The sequence below is a fragment of the Genypterus blacodes genome, unplaced genomic scaffold, assembly GCF_046128005.1.
Source record: "Genypterus blacodes isolate CSIRO-AG114 ecotype Tasmania unplaced genomic scaffold, CSIRO-AGI_Gbla_v1 ptg000106l_1, whole genome shotgun sequence".
Lineage (NCBI taxonomy): Eukaryota > Metazoa > Chordata > Actinopteri > Ophidiiformes > Ophidiidae > Genypterus > Genypterus blacodes.
The window spans coordinates 1,171,132-1,190,553 of NW_027466910.1; the positions used below are offsets into that span (position 1 = coordinate 1,171,132).

General features: G+C 50.1%; 3 protein-coding genes across 4 annotated transcripts; 2 read left to right on the forward strand and 1 right to left on the reverse strand.

Annotated features, from left to right (window-relative positions):
• hibch (3-hydroxyisobutyryl-CoA hydrolase) lies at positions 1–16,806 on the forward strand. 2 transcript variants are annotated; one of them, XR_012964622.1, is made up of 15 exons: positions 1–206; positions 512–554; positions 741–872; positions 980–1,064; positions 1,151–1,231; positions 1,331–1,383; positions 4,326–4,404; positions 7,044–7,189; positions 7,810–7,896; positions 8,030–8,088; positions 8,502–8,583; positions 9,088–9,207; positions 9,290–9,323; positions 9,424–10,521; positions 16,791–16,806. XR_012964622.1 is itself a non-coding variant. In XM_076160549.1 (14 exons), the coding sequence occupies exons 1-14, from the start codon at positions 28–30 to the stop codon at positions 9,537–9,539; spliced, it is 1,296 nt and encodes a 431-aa protein (XP_076016664.1). In that variant the 5' UTR covers positions 1–27; the 3' UTR covers positions 9,540–12,133. The 2 variants fall into 2 exon arrangements, 1 of the variants encoding a protein (XP_076016664.1); XM_076160549.1 differs by lacking the exon at positions 16,791–16,806 and having other exon boundaries at positions 9,424–12,133.
• akap19 (A-kinase anchoring protein 19) lies at positions 11,017–14,032 on the reverse strand. Its single transcript, XM_076160553.1, has one exon. It carries the CDS (start codon positions 13,866–13,868, stop codon positions 13,575–13,577), a length of 294 nt encoding a protein of 97 aa, XP_076016668.1. The 5' UTR covers positions 13,869–14,032; the 3' UTR covers positions 11,017–13,574.
• Positions 16,441–18,755, forward strand: mstnb (myostatin b). The gene is made up of 3 exons (XM_076160551.1): positions 16,441–17,117; positions 17,396–17,766; positions 18,360–18,755. The coding sequence occupies exons 1-3, from the start codon at positions 16,643–16,645 to the stop codon at positions 18,738–18,740; spliced, it is 1,227 nt and encodes a 408-aa protein (XP_076016666.1). The 5' UTR covers positions 16,441–16,642; the 3' UTR covers positions 18,741–18,755.
• The last annotated feature ends 667 nt before the right edge of the window (positions 18,756–19,422 follow it).

The following is a 19,422-nucleotide window of genomic DNA, read 5'->3' on the forward strand; positions in this document are numbered from 1 at the left end:
AACACCGTGTTGATAACGCTCCTCTCGATGGTGCTCGCGCTCACACCGACGTCAGGACCACTGACCAATCAGGAGGCGGTTCGGCAGGTCATTCAGGAAGTCAACGCAGCAGCTGCAGGTAGCGAAGACAGCGCGAGAGCATCCAGCGGGCACGCGACTGACGTACAAACAACAATGTCGTTAAAGGTTCTGACTTCTGTTAACAGGTTTGTAGACGGAAACATGTCGAGTTCAACGAAGGTTATCGGTTCTTTCGGGTTGTTTTCCCGGCAGAGCGAGTTTGCTGCTGTTTCTGCGTGTTTGTGTAAAGGTGTAAACACTGAAGCTTCGTTACTAAACGTCTTACACTGAAACTAACTGAAGCACAGGTTGAGTTACGTCACTGGAATGTAGGAGGTGTGTGTGTGTGTGTGTGTGTGTGTGTGTGTGTGTGTGTGTGTGTGTGTGTGTGTGTGTGTGTGTGTGTGTGTGTGTGTGTTGTTTACACTAAGTCTCTCCTTGTCTCCTTCAGGCTGAGGTCCATTTGCAGACTGCAAAGAATCCAAGCACACATGGTGAGAACCGCTTTGACTCTGGTTACTATTGGAAACATCACATCTCACCTTTGACCCCAGATGAGACTCTTCCAAAATCCACACTAAGTGCAGTTAGAATGGTAGTGATGATGCTGTTTCTAATAGTTCTCCTGCTGTTGCCTGATGTGTGTGTGTGTGTGTGTATGTGTGTGTGTGGTGGTCCAGATGTCGAGCCGTGTGGAGCCGGAGGTTCTCCTGGAGAGAGTGGGCAGCGCCGGTGTGATCACCATGAACAGACCCAAAGTCCTGAACGCCCTCAACCTGACCATGATCCGGCAGATCTACCCACAGCTCAAGGTTTGACACCCAGCAGGTTCAAACGTCCAGTGGGACAAGTGTCAAGGTCAAGGCTCAGAGTTGTGTCGGTTGAACGTTTGCCCTGATTGTTCTTGTTGCGATTCCAGAAATGGGAGACGGACAGCGAGACTGACATCATCATTATCAAAGCGGCCGGGGGCAAAGCCTTCTGTGCCGGTGGAGACATCAGAGGTGAGGAGTTTATGTGTAACAACAACACAACACGGTTGCAGACGTTGTTGCTTCATTGTGATCTTCTCTTAACTTCTTCCTCTCAGCGGTCACAGAAGCCGGCAAAGTTGGAGACTCTCTTGCTCAGGACTTTTTCCGTGAGGAGTACGTCCTGAACAATGCTATAGGTACGCTGACAGACTGCACCTACACATGTATGATCAATCAGGCGTGTTGTACATCAGTTTGTATCCTGAACATCATCTTTGTTGTGTTCTTCCTTTAAGGATCATGCAGGAAACCTTATATAGCACTTATTGATGGAATAACAATGGGAGGGGTGAGTGTTTACTTTGTTTATACACTTATACACTAATACAACATACTTATACTTTATTGTTATTATTGTTATTATTATTGCAGCTTTTCCTGCTGAGTCATAGTAAATCCTAGCGTTTTGGTTTGACTGTCACTGTGTGATTTGGGTGTAATGTCTCTGGTTGTCCTGCGGGTGTCAGTAGATTTCTGTGTGTGTTGAGCAGCTGCTTCCTTCCCCTTGTTTGCCTCTGACACGTTAAAGTGACGGAGTGTGTGTTGCTGCCCAGGCCTTTTTTTTCCTCCTCCAGGTGTTAAACACGACTGGACTTTGTGCCTTTGTCACCTTTGTGCAAACTGACTGTGTATGTGAGTGAGAGAGCTTGTTTCCCAGGAGTCACCTTGAGTGTAGTGATTGGTTATTTATAAGCACTCTCTGTTTGTGTGGCGGTGTGTGAGGTCAGGTCTTTGACTTTTGGAGGAGTTCTTCACCTTTTCTGTCCCCTCTGTTGAGACACAAAAGTTATAATTGGATGACTACTCTTCCCTGGCGGAGGTATGTGCTCCGATGAGAGCCGCTCTAGGTCTGTATATGGAAAGGTCCGACAGAACCTCAGTTCCCAGACATGCAGACTCCCACGTCAAACGGGTATTCTGGCATAAGTAAGGACAAGCCACCAGGGAGATGAGGCATGTCGTCAACAGGTCAAAGATCACACACACACACACACACACACACACACACACACACACACACACACACACACACACACACAGGCTCTCTGTGGAGCATCAGTACTTGTACAAAGTTTAAAATCCCTCAAATCAAAGCCTGTGAATGCTGAAGTGTAATTGTTATTAGTCCCGCCTGTGCTCAGCGTTTGAGGTCAAGCTGCGTCTCTCCTCCTCGTCTGAGTGTTTGAGTTTCCTCCTGAGATCTCAAACATTTACACAGTCGGGGCACAGGCTCCTCGCCTCCAGAGTGGAGTGTTTGTACGTCTCTCTAACACGGCCGGCGTAGCGGCTGCCAGCGATTGATGGCTGTTTGTAAAGAGCCGTGCGTCTGTAATGCCACTCCCCCCCCCCCCTCCACCACCCCTCTAGAGAACAGAGTCCATAAGGCTTGACGGGAAGACGGCGAGTCAGAGCCAAAAATGAGCTCTCTAAAGATTTTGATCCCATCTATATTTTTATCTTCTCCTGTCCTTCCTCTGCTAAGCCTGGTTGTAGCTTCTCCTTCAGCTGCAGATCTCCTGTAAACCAGATATCACAGCGGTGCTTCATCTGGCCTCCGTGTTCTTCAGCCCCGGGTAGTAAATTATGTAGTAAATGATGTGTGTGTGAGAATGAGCTATAAACAAGCCCGTTGCACAATTCCACTGTATAGAGCACTTTGTGGAGACATCTTCTTATATGGAGCTCGGCGAACGCTACTGCACGTCACCATGTTCCACTACTTTTATGGTGATGTGTTCCTTCCTAGGTAACGGGAGATAAAGGAGGCCTCATTCCAGAGAGTCTGTCCCACCGCCATGACGCTTTATTCCTTCTTAAAGTGATACGTTTTAGGGGGAAATGACATCAGGACTTCAGGTCACTGGCATGCAGTTAGAGTCAAACATGTTGGCTGTTGCCTCAGGAAATGAGTTCCTCTGACATTTGACCCTGAGAAGTCTGTAACTTTCTCATGGATCGCTACCCTACAGTCACACTTCCTGGCGTCGCCTCAGAACGTGAAGTAGCAGAGAAAAGGTGGTGGAGATTTAAATTCCTTAATCAGAAACGTTATGTCTCAACAGAAACAGTGCCTGTAATGACATGTTTTCACTCAGTGTGCATAGTGTGGCAGGGCAATTGCAGGTTTATTTTGCATATTGGAGCATTACAGAGGTTCAGAGCTCTGAATGAACAGAAGAATCTAATCAAATCTCTGTCTTTGTGAGCAGATGAGTCCAGCTCATGTGTGTGCCCGGAGCCTCAGTGGCGACGTGTTGACAGCACAATGATCATGCTCCGCTCCTCGCCCTCTCTGAAGGGGCCTGTTTAGGCTCCGGCAGCAATCAGATATTTTTAATCCTCTGTGGTGGTTTGTCACAGAGCCAGCGGGCGCTGCTCTGTGGCTCAGACAGAGCGTCCAGTCTGCTGGAAAGAGATTTGGCCTTTGTGTTGTTGACTTCATCTTTGTTTGATTTACATTTAAAACATCATCCACTTTATGAGGGATCACATAACAAACAGCTGGAGGGGCATTTAGTACAGTACATACCTCTGCCATGGCCGACCAGCTTCCTAATAGTGATGTCATTTATAGGTTCAAGCCTTTATTGTGTTTATCTGACCCATTCATTTCAAATTGGCTGAATTCTGGTGATTCATTATAAGTTTGGATTTGGGAAATGCAATTGTATTTTCTCCTTCTTGTCTCTGTTATGGTAATAAACAGATTGATGGACACACACACACACACACACACACACGTGTATATCTGCATATGAATACTTCTAATCAGTTGACAGCACAAAATCTAAATCTGCCCTCACATGTCAGGCGGTCATGCATGTGTATGTTTGGATGCAGCTGCAGGTATTTTCTTGAATGGGATGCATGAGGTCAGTGTTCCCATGGCAACGCTCTTTTCTGTCGATTGTATGCTCAAACATGTACACACACACACACACACACACACACACACACACACACACACACACACACACACACACACACACACACACACACACACACACACAAAGCAATAACAGTTCTGGCGATGTCCTCCGGCCAAGACCCCTCATTAGCTTTCACCCTGCTGGCCAGCCGCCGCACACACACGCACGCACACACACACACACACACACAGAGTTAAAAGGCCTTTGCTTTAACTTTGTTTAAGTCAGCATTTCCATCTTCAGCCCAGTTTCCACCACCTTCCATCGATTCTCTCCCTCCTCTCCTCTCCCTCACCTGCAGGGCGTCGGCCTGTCGGTGCACGGGCGTTTTCGCGTGGCCACAGAGAAGACGCTGTTCGCCATGCCTGAGACGGCCATCGGTAAGTCTGTCCCTCTGTCAGTCCCTCTGTCCCTCTGTCCCGGCCCCCTGTCTTTGATGGTGTACAGACTGAAGTAGAGTGTGTTGCTGCCGCCGCTCCTGTGATGATTCTGTTTTCCCAAGTGATCCGTCCCTTCTACTTCAATGTAAAGGTCGCCCAGGAAACGGAGCGACAGACAGGAGAGGACGCTGAGGCTGAGGATCTGAAGCTGTAGTTGTTCTGTCCAGAGGAACCGAGCTGTAGTGCTGCAGAACCTCAGCCTCTGTATGAAGTCCTCTCGGTCATACTGGATGTACATATGAAGCCATTTAGTGGAGGATAATTGCTCGTTGCCCTGGGGATAAATTCTAGTTTGCTGCTTAGCTAATTGAGTCTTGTGGACAGATGGTCTCCTCCCGAGGCCTCCAGGAGATTACAGCAAATCTCTAACATCTAACTGAACACAACGGATGTCTCGCTGTCACTAATCTGGGGTCTTTGACCTCCTGGTCTGTGAGGGGGTTCAGGTGGGACTCCCGGGTTCAGACACACACACACTCATCCTGTGTGTTCTCACGGCCCCGAGTGGTCCCCCTTTGTCGGAACTATGCTGCTGTTATTGTGACGCCCCTGCAGCAGTGTGTTTGTGCGTTTATGCTTTCATGTGCGAGGAACATTTCAGCTATTTTTATCTCTTACGATAGTTTAGTGAAGTACTGCAGTAGAACACGCCCCCTTTAGAGGGACGCTGCACACTAAAGGCTCCAATAATGAGCCTAAAGGTGAAGGGGCCGGTTGAATACATTCCCCTTTATGTTTCCAAGTGTCAGACCCTTCCTCTCTCCTCTCTCCTCTCCTCTCCTCTCCTCTCCTCTCCTCTCCTCTGCTGCAGCCGTCCATCGATGCTTTCATCGGTCTCAGCTCTTCAACCACCTTAGATTGGCGTTGGTACTCAAACTGTCATGCTGCTCGTCTGTCAGCCTGTGTGTGCGTCACATTTTGTGGGGTTTGTTTATGCCGTCGCGATTGAAGCAAAGGCCGACCGAGTGCCACACGCCCATGTCAGCCCGACGCTACATCAGAGCAGAGCAGAGCAGAGCAGAGCAGAGCAGAGCAGAGCAGGGGTCGGCAACCTGCAGCTCTGGTGTGTGGCTCTGACTAAAGTAATATGGAAATGAACAAGGGCTATTTTTAAGACTTTAAGGCTGCGTCACCTTCATTATAAAGCTCAGGTGTGTGTTGTGGCTCCAGACAGATTTGTTTTTGGCTGGTTTGGCTCAGTAAAGGTTTCCGACCCCTGGATTAGACCCAAACCTGCACACAATGAATGAAATGAATGGAAAAAGCGAGCAGAGAGCCTCAGTAAGTGTGTGTGTGTGTTCACCCTGTAATGATGGATAATGGTTTCTTGAAATGGTTCTCGTGCATTATTGATGTCCAGTTCACATCACACACACACACACACACACACACACACACACACACACCCCGCTCCTCCCCTCTGCAGATCTGCTGTCCAAATTTTTGTACGTTTTTGTCGGGAATGAAGCAGAAATGGCCGTGAACCTAGAAGCAGCGTGTAGCGAGGGCGCGGCGCTCTCTGGGCTTTGTTTGACGCGTGGAGCTTTTTCCTGTTTGCTCCAGGCAGCGACTCCATAAATCCAGTGAGGCGACATCTTTACAGCAGCCAGGAGAATGTGGCCGATTGTATGTGCGTGTGTGTGTGTGCGTGTGTGTGGGGGGAAAGAAAGCCACTGAATGTGACACACGAGGACATCATCAACATTTCATTGGCATGTGGGGGAGGAGGAGTGTGTGTTAGAGATGTTTCTCTCTCCTGGTGTGATGTCTTTATTAGTGTGTGTGTGTGTGTGTGTGTGTGCTTGTGTTCTGTCATAGTCTCCTAAATGAAAACCATATCATATAAATCTGTGTGTTATGTCCTTCTGTCCGTCTCAGTTTTACACGTGTGTGTGCCCAAACACACCAGCACACAAATCCAAACCCAGAGGTTCAGATTCCTGCTGCCTTGATCTTAATAAAGAGAAGCGGAGCCTCTCAGTGTCTTCAGACCCGCTCAGTCATCAAACGCTGGCATGAGGCAGGAAACCTGAGCTCTCTCTCTGAAGACGCTCGCTGCCGTCGCATCACAGCACCGCTCTGAGTGTGTGTGTGTGAGGCTCTTATGATAAAAGAGACAACATTTTATGAAAGGAAATTTGATTAGATCATTCCTATAAGTACAAATCTATATGACATGAATTTAAGATCAGTCATATATTAATAAAATAAGTATAATAAATATACAACTGATGTGAAGCAAGCAATATGTAAAAACCATCTAAAATGAATTAAATACAACTACATACACACACACACACACATACACACATGAACCCCTGTGCGGTGGGATTAACAGATTTAACCCACGACGCTCATAATCTGCCACATTTAGGATATTACATTTTCAGCCCTGAATCGGGGTCAGATGGTCTAATCCCCCCCCCCTCCTCTCACCGCCCCCCCCCCCCCCCCAACCTTGTGTCACGCCACAACGTGCGGACTATGTCAGTGGCGGTGGCTGAAATCCCACGGTTCACCTGTTGGTTTTGTCACATCGTGCGTAACTGCTCCTTCTTCTCTCTCTTTGGTCTAAACAGGGCTGTTCCCCGACGTGGGAGGTGGCTACTTCCTGCCCAGGCTCCAGGGCCAGTTGGGTCTGTTCCTGGCCATGACGGGCTTCAGGCTGAAAGGACGCGACGTGCAGAGGGCCGGCGTCGCCACTCACTTCGTAGAATCTGCGAAGGTCAGTCTGCAGTTGTCTTTCAGGTGACTTCCTCCGCTCCCCCGCCCGGAGACGCCGCGTCCTCTGGCTCCAGACACAAACGCTCCACAAGCCAAACAACATGGAAGCTTTTGGCCAGGATGGCTGTAAATCACCTGAATCACCTTAGAAGATGAGAGGAGTTATAGAAGCACAGGGCGGGAACACAGCAGGGAGCCGGACGCTGAGTCACTTTGGTATCTCAGCGGCAAGTGCCAACCTCAACTCGTTTGCGGCGGCCTTGGCGTGACTTTCCTCTTAGTGCGAGGTCAGAACTGTGGGCGGCGGAGTTCATTTGAGTCTAGAACCTTGGACAGAGGACAAACAAGCAAAGATGCAACTACTGGTGAATTCAAACTAAAGCCAAGAGTGAGAACTCCATCAGAGAAATACAGAGAAGTAGAAGTAGTTGCTCATATTGTTGTGAATGTTTAGCTGCATGGTAACACTTGTGTGGATGTTGAGAGGCTTTATTCCCCTGTTAAAGACATTTACAGATCAGATCACTCTGATCTGACTGAAGAAGGTGATTTAGTGCCTTCATCACAGTGTAATTGAAGTTTTTCTGGTGACTTGAGGTTCATTTCCCTTCTGTTCCACAGATCTCAGACCTGGAGAAGGAGCTGGTGGACCTGAAGTCTCCCTCTGCTGAGGAGGTCTCCAGAGTGCTGGACTCCTACCAGACCCAGGTGAGAGACTGAGGCTGCTGTAACACAAGGCCAAGTCCAAGTTCAAGCTAAATTGGCTCATATGAAATCTCATAGTCTGTTTTCTTTAAATGCTTTCCTGTGTTTTGATTGGTTGTTGGTTCTCTGTTGACAGAGCAGCTTAGACGCTGAGAAGCCCTTTGTGTTGGAGCAGCATGTGGCTGATATAGACAGGTTGGTCTCAGAACAAAGCTCATACTTCACTTATTATTACTATTCCTATTTCCTACGCCGTGTTTACTGTACAGATGGTTGATCTGCATGCTCTCACAGTTTGTGGAGTTGAATCGCAGCGAGGGAATATTGATGTTGGACAGAAACACACTGATGCTGGTTTCTGATTTTGCATTGATTGTGTGTGTGTGTGCCATGTCCATTTCAAACTTTAGGTCAAAAATAAGTCAGGATAGTGTGTCAGTGTCAAGTGTCCAACCATCGATTAATGAAGCTCAGAACAGAGCAAAGATCCCCTCCACACACACACACACACACACACACACACACACACACACACACACACACACACACACACACACAGTGAATGGAGGCGACCTGCTGACCGCCCGCTCCTCTTCTTCTCCCCTCAGGCTGTTCAGCTCCGGCAGCGTGGAGGGAATCATGAAGAACCTGACTGCAGACGACTCGCCGTTCGCTAAGAAACAAGCTGAGGTGTGTGTGTGTGTGTGTGTGCACCCAGACAGCACGATCGTCTCTGTCCCGCCCCCACGCAGATGAAATCCCAGCACCTTAGTCACACCAAATCGCAGCGTGTGTCACACCAAAGATCCCTGTGAGAGTGGAGAGCTGGGACTCTGCTGGGACTCTGCTGGGACTCGGCTGGGACTCGGCTGATGTTGACTTTGTTAGGATGAGACTCACTACGGAGAGTAAATCCGATGTTACTCTACACCCAGATGGTTAAATCAGCCCAGAGAGGACGGAGCACGACCCAATGAGAGAAGCCCAGGCTCCAGATTAGCAAACGTTTTCAGTTTTAATCTCCTGACGGCTCAAAGTCCACTATGTTCCCACGGAGCTGCACCATGTGACCACTGATACATAAACAAACCAACCAGCGCCATTTAGGTGCCTTTGTTAATTGAAAGCCAGCGTCCTTTTCAGGTTTTTCTATATGAAGGTAAAGCTCTCCTCCTCTTCCTCCTCTTCCTCCAGACGCTGTCCAGGATGTCTCCCACGTCGCTGAAGGTCACCTACAAGCAGCTGCAGGCGGGCGGCACCATGAGCCTGCAGGAGGTGCTGGTGATGGAGTACCGCCTGAGCCAAGCCTGCATGGTAAGAGAGCGATCAGCAACGGCACCTAACAGGATGAGAGCCATGTTTGAATCCACTCCACTCTCTTGTTTGTGTTCTGCAGAGGGGCTGTGACTTCTATGAGGGCGTCAGAGCCGGTAAGTTCCAGCACAGCTCCAGAAGATGTGAATGATAAGTGGAAATTGACGTTCTGACTGAGGTGGATGGTTTTGTTTGGCCGCCTCTCTGTGGTTTCAGTGCTGGTTGACAAGGACCAGAACCCCAAGTGGAACCCGTCGACCCTGGAGGATGTGTCCCAGCAGATGGTGGACCAGTGCTTCTCCTCGCTGGGAGAGAAGGACCTGAGTTTGTAAAGTTCACCTGGCAGCGGCGGCGGCGGAAGCGTCAAACTCTGGCTGCTCTCAAGGCGCCGTGCTGCTGAGGTCGAGCGGAAGCGACGGACTGAGGGTCGTCACTTCCTGAGCCGTACAGGCCGTGTGCAGATCTATGGTTTCCCTCTACACACTTCACACAGAAGCTCACCTTCCTCCTTGTAGAGAGGAAGGTGCTGCAGGAAAATAAATCTCAGTAGCAGCAGAGGTCAGGAACAGACGAGGCGTTAGTGTTTCTCCTCAGACAAGGCTTACTAACCCCACAGGGGAGGACAGGATCTGCTTTTACACGGCAGTTTTGTCCTCCTTGACGGACATTTGGGACAGTTTAATGACGCACAAGATGGACTGAAGTTGTTGTGAAGTTTCTTTTAAAGTATCGTGGTGCTGCTGATCCACACAGCTCCTCTCTCTCCTCACTGAGTGCTCTGTTACGTCTGCTGTGGATGTGGATGTTGTTTGTGTGTGACGTGTTTCCTCCTCCTCCTCCATGCTTCTGCAGCTTGCTCATGTTGTCATAGATACGTACTGTAGCAGGTTTGCCTCCTCTGCCAGCAGCTGCAGAGGCGTCTATATGTCTTTATGTTCTCTCCTCCCTAACGGCAACCTGAGTTTGATTTGGAACGACAACTGACAATAAAGGGGATCATGGCTTATATAACTTCAAATGTTTTGTTTCCTATGTACCAATCAGATTCCTTCCTCTCCCAGGCTGTGTGTGTGTGCCGTTGCCGTTGAGCAACACTCCAGCGTGGCTCAGTGACCTCTGCGTTCTGTAAACACTCCAGCCTTCCTCTCTCCGTCACAGATAAGCCCGGCTGCTTTATGGCTCCGTTCGCTCTCCAAACAAGCCAGAGGCCGGCGGTCGTCTCTAAATCCTTCTGTTTGCCCTTGGAGCCTCTGAACTCTTAACCCTGCGTGTTCCTCCAGAGAGGAGGATGTAGAGCTGCCAGCACATCCGTGTGTGAGTATGAGCCAACCATGAAAGCAACACGTCCGCAAACACAAAGAAGCTACACACACGACAGAAGGCATGAATCCGATTTATTGGCATCAGTCTTAACACACACAAACACACACACAGATTGGATATTTACTGACTACAGGAATCAGACTTGTACACGATGCTGAGCTGATTAAGTCTTCAGTCTCTTCTGCCTCCATGTTGACTGCTTCGGCAGCAGAGAAGCCGCAGACACACAGGTGGCTCGTGTCGTTACTGGCTCATACACACTCGCTGGCCTGCTGCTGCTGCTTCTCCTCGGCGGGTCGCTGCGGCAGTGAGACAGTTGTTGTAAAACAGAACGCCACCTGTCAGACGTTACTGCATCACACGGAGTCAGAGTCGGACGACGACTCGGCCTTGGCAGTTAAACACATTTCATTCACTAAGTTAACACACTTAAGCCAGAAGACATCACAACAACACAGCCCAGCCTCTGTCTTCCCTTTGTGACGGTGTGTGTGTGTGTGTGTGTGTGTGTGTGTGTGTGTGTGTGTGTGTGTGTGTGTGTGTGTGTGTGTGTGTGGAGTCAGTAGAGCGGCTCTAGAGTCCCCTTCCTCTGTTTAAACACACGCTGCCTCTGCTCCGGCTATGAGGTCGTCTGAAACACGCGACCTTTAAAAGTGGCAAATCACACTCATCAAATAGAAGCACTGGCAGCTTTCAGCCGTGGTTTAGGTTGAAGTCCGTCGACTGGAGGACGGAGCTGAGGCACAGACAGAACCAGAACCTGACTGAGACCGGATCAGCATCTAGTTGTGCTTTTGAATGAACCTTTGTACATCATTTAATAACCCCATTTTAAAGGACGGGTGTTTATGTTAGAGGCATTTGTAGACCTGATGTTTACTAGGGACAATATTCTCCTTAAAGATCCAGATTCAGTTGGACTCTAACCTGATCTGTGAGGTCCAGACTCCCTGGGTTTCTCCTCCATTAGAGGACGGGGACATCTGGTCTGTGCCTCGGTTCAAAGATCAAATCTCTTGCCTTTTGTAGATGTAAACACTCATATGATCATCTCTGTAATCTGATCTATTTGGACCACATACACACTCACTCACTCACTCACTCACTCACACAGAGACACACACACACAGAGACACAGTTGAGCCTGACATCAGCAGTGCGGCTGCGTCTGTGCCGTGCAGCCTAGCAGACAGATTGCCATCGTTGGGTCCGGGGGCGTTTGTTTAATCTCTTATCCGGGTGTGAAAGGTGTAAAACAAACCGACTCATCCTCCAACAGGAACTCACACATGCAGCAGCTGCCACCTTCGTTGTTTGCGGCGCTCCCGGCTCGCTGAGGCAAAGCCGACGACATCTAATTACGCTTTGACTTATTGGTGACGTATCAGGGGAAACTCCTAGGAGAGCAATCTGAATTTCATTAATCTCTTCAATCACATTCTGATTTATGAGCCCGTCGTCATGGTAATAGAGGAGGGGGCGAGGGTTTGGGTTTGTCACACACCATTGTAGTTCTTTAGAGATTCCACTTTACTCTGCAACAGGCCGACTCACCTGAACCACACAGCCTGACTGAGTCTCATAACTAAACTGAGTCTCATTACAGGCTGATTAAAGGAGCGCTGCGAGTACAAACCCCTGACCTGACTGCTTTACCCGGCCACTGTTGTGTTATAAAGTAAATAGTAGCATGATTCATGATCTAGTGAGCTGGAGCAGAAGGCAGTGTGATGTGAAAGCCTGGCCTTGGTTTCTATGGTTGATCTATCTTATCTGTGAGTCGGCAGCTTGAATGCACCGTGATGACGTAATGACACAGCGAGCGATTGTGTGGCAGTGTTCTGGTCCCCGTTAATGCACTTTGATCTGAGGCTTATTATCAGCAGGAGGACTTTTAGTAGCAGAGTAGAAATCTGACCTCTGATCTGCTGAGGCTCCGTCCACAAACACACAGGCCGTTAGAAACACAAACACAACTGAGCTCAAGCACACACACATTAAGGGCTTTGGCAGTTTTGAACCTCTTCTCCGAAAAAACATTGGACTCTCCCCTCTGTGTTACCCAACGTCCCTCTGTTATAGAGCAGCACCGAGAAGTCACATGCTCTGGATTAGAACCTCAGAGCTTCCAGAGCTTTGTGCCGTCGTTCTGACCCGTCTCTAAACACCTGACGGTCCCCAGTATCTCCTCCGTCTGGGTGCAGCTTGTGTACGTAACGCACGCACGCACGCACGCACGCACGCACGCACAGTTTCCTGAAGTCCAGGAAATGGGCTCATTTGTAGGGATAATTACTGCAGAATTTCCACTTAGTGGACGTGACCCACTTTGAAGCCGGTGTGTGTGTGTGTGGGATGAAAGGCTGCGGTGGAGCCGTCCTAATGGGGGTCCGGGCAGAGAGGGAGATGTTCCTTGTTGCGGCCGCACCACAGGATCTCCAGGGAAGCCATTAGAGAAAGAGCTTCAGCCCCAGAAACTCTGTCAGAGCAGAGAGAACAGCCGAGCAGGTGTGTGTGTGTGTGTCTGTGTGTGTGTGACCTCATTACATCAGCGAAAAGTTTTCAGCTGATGAATTGACCTTTTAATAACCTCCACAGTAAGAGAGGGGGGGTTGTGGCGGCCCTGGGACGAGGATGAAGAACAGAGACTTCAGTGTCACGGCGATCCTGAGCCGTATCTGAGAGTTAACGTCCCAGGAATCTGTTGTGTGAAAGCTGATATCCAGCGTACGTTGCCAAGCTTCAGTGAGGCTGGAAAGCCCTGAAACACAATCACAGGAGCGCGTCTGCAATCAGAGTGCTTTGGTCGCTTTGGACAGAGGGTTTTAGGCTCAGTCCAGGTTCTAATCCAATCACAAATCTGGATCCAAACTCAATAACAAACATCTCTGCCCCGTGTTTTTGTTGACGCTTGAGGTTTTCACCCTCAAACCCCGTAAGGAATCCGTGTTGGAGACCTCTGGCGTTGACCTCTAGGTGTCAAAGGTCAAAGGAGAGGCCTCATAGTCTCATCTGCTCCGTCCTCCTCCGCTCCTTTGCTCATTTCACGGCACATCGCATTCAATATAGGGGATGTCACTGTAGCGGTGCTCCACCTCCGCCCACTGCTGCACCGCCCGGGCCACGATCTCCTCCGACAGCTTCTGGGCGAAGTCCAGCAGCACCGGGTTGACCTGAGGGGAAGCCCCGTCCCCCCCGTCCGTCTCTGCGTCCGTCTCCGCGTGGACTAAGAAGACTTTCTCCCCTTTGGTCCCCTTGGCTTTTCCCTCCAGCTTCTGCTGCGAGGAGTTTGCATTCTGCAGAGCCGAGTCGCTCCTCTTGGATTTGACGCAGCCCATGTTCTGGAAGCTCTAGCATTGATTTGCACAGCAGAGCGGCGGGTGGGAAGTGTGCTCAGGCAGGTGAGAGAGTGAGATATCCACAGAGCAACCTTCCTCCTCCTCCTCTTCCTCCTCCTCACGCCCCCTCAGATTCTTCCTGCTGGAGTCGCCTCCGTCACAAACTTTCCAGAGGGTGGCGATGAAGAGCGTAGGCGGCGGGGGGGACGAGGGGCTACGAGTCCCATCCCTGCGTGGCGTTCAAGCGGCTCTGGTCAATCCGGCTGGTTTGCTGTGTTGACTTCATCTCTGAGAGAGAGAGAGAGAGAGAGAGAGAGAGAGAGAGAGAGAGAGAGAGAGAGAGAGAGAGAGAGAGAGAGAGAGAGAGAGAGAGAGAGAGAGAGAGAGAGAGAGAGAGAGAGAGAGAGAGAGAGAGAGAGAGGGAGAGGGGGAGGGGGAGAGAGAGAGAGAGGGAGAGAGAGAGAGAGGGTTTCAGTGATTCATGTCTCATCAGAGCGACACTAAAGAAGACCAGATGGTGCAGAGCGTCTCTCCCACTGATGGCAGCTCCAGCGTGACCCGGGGCTCCAAGTGGCTGCGCCCCGGTCCCCTCTTTTTCACATTAACTGTTTATTCTCCCCCCCGCCCCGCCCCTCCTCCTGCCCGGTGCTTTATGACTCAACCCCTCGGCCTGTTTAGACGGAGCACAGCGTGAAGCTCTGGCCCCTCTAGCCTGAGTGCTCTGGAGCCGTCTCATTGTAAAGCCTGCGGTCCCATCTGTTCCTCTAACTGAGTCTGACAGCCTGGTTCAGCCTGGTTCAGCCTGATTCAGAGTGAGGAGCTCAGCTTCTACAGTAAACATGTGCTTCATTCAGAAAGCTGCATGCTGGAGTCACAACAGCCAGGCCCTGAATGATTAATGCAGAGGAGAGGAGAGAGAGAGGGAGGAAGAGGGAGAGATTTGTGTCCTCTGTTGGCCTCACATCATCTGAACTCAGTCAGAAAATCTCCATTGTGATCTGAGAGGTTAATAGATTTAATGTCAACATGCACCAACCCGTGAACGCATCATCATCATCATCATCATCATCATCCATTAGCTGTCAGATCTGTGGGGTTTGGATTAAAGATGACAACTGACTTCACTGAGCAACACAGTGTAGTGAGTGCATCAACCACACCGGGAACTAACGGGATCGATATTCACCTATAGACGTGTCAGCTGCGTGTGTGTGTGTGTGCGCGCGCGCGCTATACATACTTTCAACAGTCTGGAGCCAAAAGAAAAAGAGAATATGAATCCAGCGGCAGCAGGGAGATGAAGCCAAGGTCGTTCAGGGAGAGAATAATCCAGACGGCATCCGGGGTCGCGATGTTTCTGCTCAGATCTTCATCCGAGCGAACTTGAAAGCGGAACGTTGTCAATTGCGGGCAACGTGTCCAGAAAAACGGTAAATGCCTCTCAAGTTGTTGCCGCTGCTGTCCGGTTTGGTTGATCTGGCAGATTGACTCCGAATCCAATCTGAGAGGAGGAATAATCCCGGGCTGGCGGGCGGGCGGGCGGGCGGGCGGAGCGGAGCAGGCGGAGCGGACTGTGGACTGTGGACTGTGGACTAATTCCCTGTTTCCCTCTCTTCCCTCACATCGTGCGGATCTGCATCACTTCAGCTCAGCGCTCTGGGCGGTGAGCGGAGCTGCAGTCCAGCTGGTGCGCAGCGGCTCAGGGGGAACTGCGAGGGAACTTTATCCCTCTGCAACACCGCCACCTGCCGGACACTCTGGGAACTGCACGCGCGTTACCTCTTCTCAAGCCTCCAAGCGCCTCTGTTAACCCTTTACACGCCGGGGTAAAAGTTAGTATGAATCATAAAGTAAGCGTGAGAAAGAGACCGGAAGAGAGACTAATAAAGATAACAACTTTAATAAATACAACAGAGAGAAACTGAGAGCTGGACAGTATTGATCCTCATCTCTCTCATTCATTTGACTTGTTAAATGATCGTAAACCTCCAGGCTGCTTATTTGCCACACGATGGCGCTATACACCTTCACATACATTGCAGGACGCGGAACGAAGCCCTCTGGCAGGTTCAGGGATTGTGTTCAACAAATTGTTATCGTTTATTGATTTGTTGCTGTCTTTTATTGAAACTAGTATCATTCCTCGACTACTTAAATTTGTTTTTTAGTTTGTTTTTATTCCACTGGATTAAACTGGAGCCAAATAAAATCCCTTTAGACACATTTTGTTACAAGACCCCGAACTGTATTATATAAAATGATTATTATTTTGACACTTGAGAATTTATTAGCACATCCTGCTCCCATACACACACACACACACACACACACACACACACACACACACACACACACACACACACACACACACACACACACACACACACACACAGAGGCTGTGATGGACTTTCCCCCACAACAGTGAAAGTTTATTTAAAAAAAAAACATGTATGAATTCTTGAGCAATAATTCCGTACTCAGAGACATTTATCATCCTGTCTCCTCGTCTGAATCTAACCCTGACTTTATTCCACATGTAGATCCTTCATGTGGGACCTGTGGCTGCATCCCTCAGCTGATTGCGCAATCGCCAGTCCCGTGCGGACGCGTTCAGCACATGCTCACTGTTCACGGTCCCTTTATGGGTTGACAGCGAGAAAAAAAGCCTTCATGTCAGTCGGGTAAAGTCATTGTTGCCAGTCCAGCCAATCATAGTATTAGACGACACAAAAGCGGCTAAAGTTGGAGTATATAAAGCTGCGCGCTAATCAAGTATGATGTCTATCAGGGTGGGACATTCATTCAGTCCCGGTTCTGGCGCGCATCGAGTCCAGCGCACACTGAGGGGAAACGCCGCACCTTCTACAATGCATCTGTCTCAGGCTGTGCTGTATCTTAGCTTGCTGTTTGCTTTGGGTCCAGTAGGTTCCGGTGACCAAGAGACGCTGCAGCAGCTCTCCGCCGCCGCGCCGGAGGAAGCGGAGCCGTGCTCCACCTGCGAGGTCCGGCAGCAGATCAAGACCATGCGGCTAAACGCGATCAAATCCCAAATTCTGAGCAAACTGCGAATGAAACAAGCGCCTAACATCAGCAGAGACACCGTGAAGCAGCTGCTGCCCAAAGCGCCGCCGCTGCTGCAGCTGCTCGACCAGTACGACGTGCTTGGAGACGATAACAAGGATATGATCCTGGAGTACGACGACGACGAGCACGCAGTCACGGAGACAATCATGCTGATAGCGACGGAACGTGAGTGTTCACTATCTCCACTTAAAGCCGCGGCGGAGAGGAGGACGCGGGCGTCTCCAAAATCGCTTTTACGCACAAGCAGCGCTCACAGCAGAGGGTCGGTACCGGCACCGGCACCGTGACGCGTTAGATCTCAGTGTGTTGGCTTTTAAAATGATTGATAATGAAAGTCTGTCATAGTATTATCAAGTTTTATCACCTGGTTTAGATTATAAAGTGCCGTGTTTGTGTGTAAACTGCGCGTAAACGTTCATGTCTCATTCTCTCTCTCTCTGCAGCCGAGTCCATCGTGCAGCTGAACGGAGAGCCGAGGTGCTGCTTCTTCTCCTTCACTCCAAAGCTCCAGGTGAGCCGCATCGTCCGGGCTCAGCTCTGGGTGCATCTGCGGCCATCGGACGAGTCGACCACGGTGTTCCTGCAAATCTCCCGCCTGATGCCGGTCACAGAGGGGAGCAGGCACATCCGGATCCGCTCCCTGGAGATCGAAGTGAATGCCGGCGTCGCCTCCTGGCAAAGCATCGACGTCAAACAAGTCCTGACGGTGTGGCTGCGGCAGCCCGACACCAACTGGGGAATCCACATCAGAGCGTTCGACTCGACGGGGAACGACCTGGCCGTGACCGCGGCAGAACCTGGAGAGGACGGACTGGTGAGCGGAACCTTTATGATCCAATCTAAGAGCGCAAGTGTGCGGGGGTATCCACTTAGATGCAGAACAGGACAACATCAATCTGAATCAGCCAATCAATCAGTCCAGACTCGTCATGTAGAGTCAATCTGTCTCATTTACATAAACTATCATGTCTATTCATCTGCACTGTCCCTTTAAATCAACAATAAATAGAGCAACTTTGGGCTCTGGAGGGTTTTAGTGAGCCAAGAGGCTTTCCAGAGTCGGCAGGAGGCTGCAGAAGGAAGCGTGAGACCTTTAAAGGTTCATGGAGCAGCAAGCTTCTGTTGGCTTTCACCTGCGTCTGGCAACCAGCCCGGCTCACAATAAGCTCACAACTTAGTGCTTGGTTGCATAAAAAGTTCATCAGCCCCACATTCCTTAAGCATTTCACACACACGCGCACACACACACAAACACTGAGAAAAATACATCATTCAGCATTAATTCAGCTTAGAACACCTGAAAGGCTGCAGCTAATCAGCAATCAAATGGTTTAATGATAATAATGATACATTTTGAAGGGTTCCTTTGTTGTGTTTTACGTATTCACACACGATCTGTCTCTCTAGCAACCGTTCCTGGAGGTGAAGATCTCGGAGAACCCCAGGCGGACCCGGAGACACTCGGGCCTGGACTGTGACGAGAACTCTCCAGAGTCCCAGTGCTGCCGTTACCCGCTCACTGTGGACTTTGAAGACTTTGGCTGGGACTGGATTATTGCCCCCAAGCGCTACAAAGCCAACTATTGTTCCGGGGAATGTGAGTACATGCACTTCCAGAAGTACCCGCACACCCACCTGGTGAACAAGGCCAACCCCAGGGGGTCCGCGGGCCCCTGCTGCACCCCCACCAAGATGTCCCCCATCAACATGCTCTACTTTAACCGCAAAGAGCAGATCATCTACGGCATGATCCCCTCCATGGTGGTGGACCGATGTGGATGCTCATGAGACGGAGGCCCGGGCCAGAGAGGGGAGGGGAGGGGGGGGTGGGGAGAGAGGCGGGAGGGGGGCTGTGGCTCAGTCCAGCCCTCCACTTCAGACTTGTTGACACAACCGATCCACCAGTTCCAGTGCTTTCCTGCAGAACCCGGTGCAATAGAACCAGAACCAGAGTAGAGGCAACGACGCCGCCGACCTTCCCCGCAGCGCAGCACTTTCAAAATCGGCATATCGCATTCTATGGTTTTGTAATTTGTATTTAGTTTTTCTTTTTCCGGTGTCATTTTAGCAGCAGAGGCTTTGAGCTCAGACGGAGGCAGGGACACAAACACACGTCGACTCGGGGAGAGGATGGAGACAGAAATTCGAAAGTTGTCCAAAAACTTGGACCTTTGTCTGGGTGTTCTGTGCTCTCGCCATTTACTCTCACACACACACACACACACACACACACACACACACACGCCAGCAGAATTATACTCACAGACGCACGTACGCCGTCCAGTCCCCGCCTCACCTTTCCCACTCCACCTTAACTCCTCCCACCCCACTTACAAGTTATTACACCTTTTACTAAGCTATACGTTTGTGTAAGAAATGTTTTCAGAGTGAAACCAGGAATCCTCACGGACTCTTTGAAAGGGCTTCCACACACACACACACACACACACAGCTGGAGACTCTGCAGAGT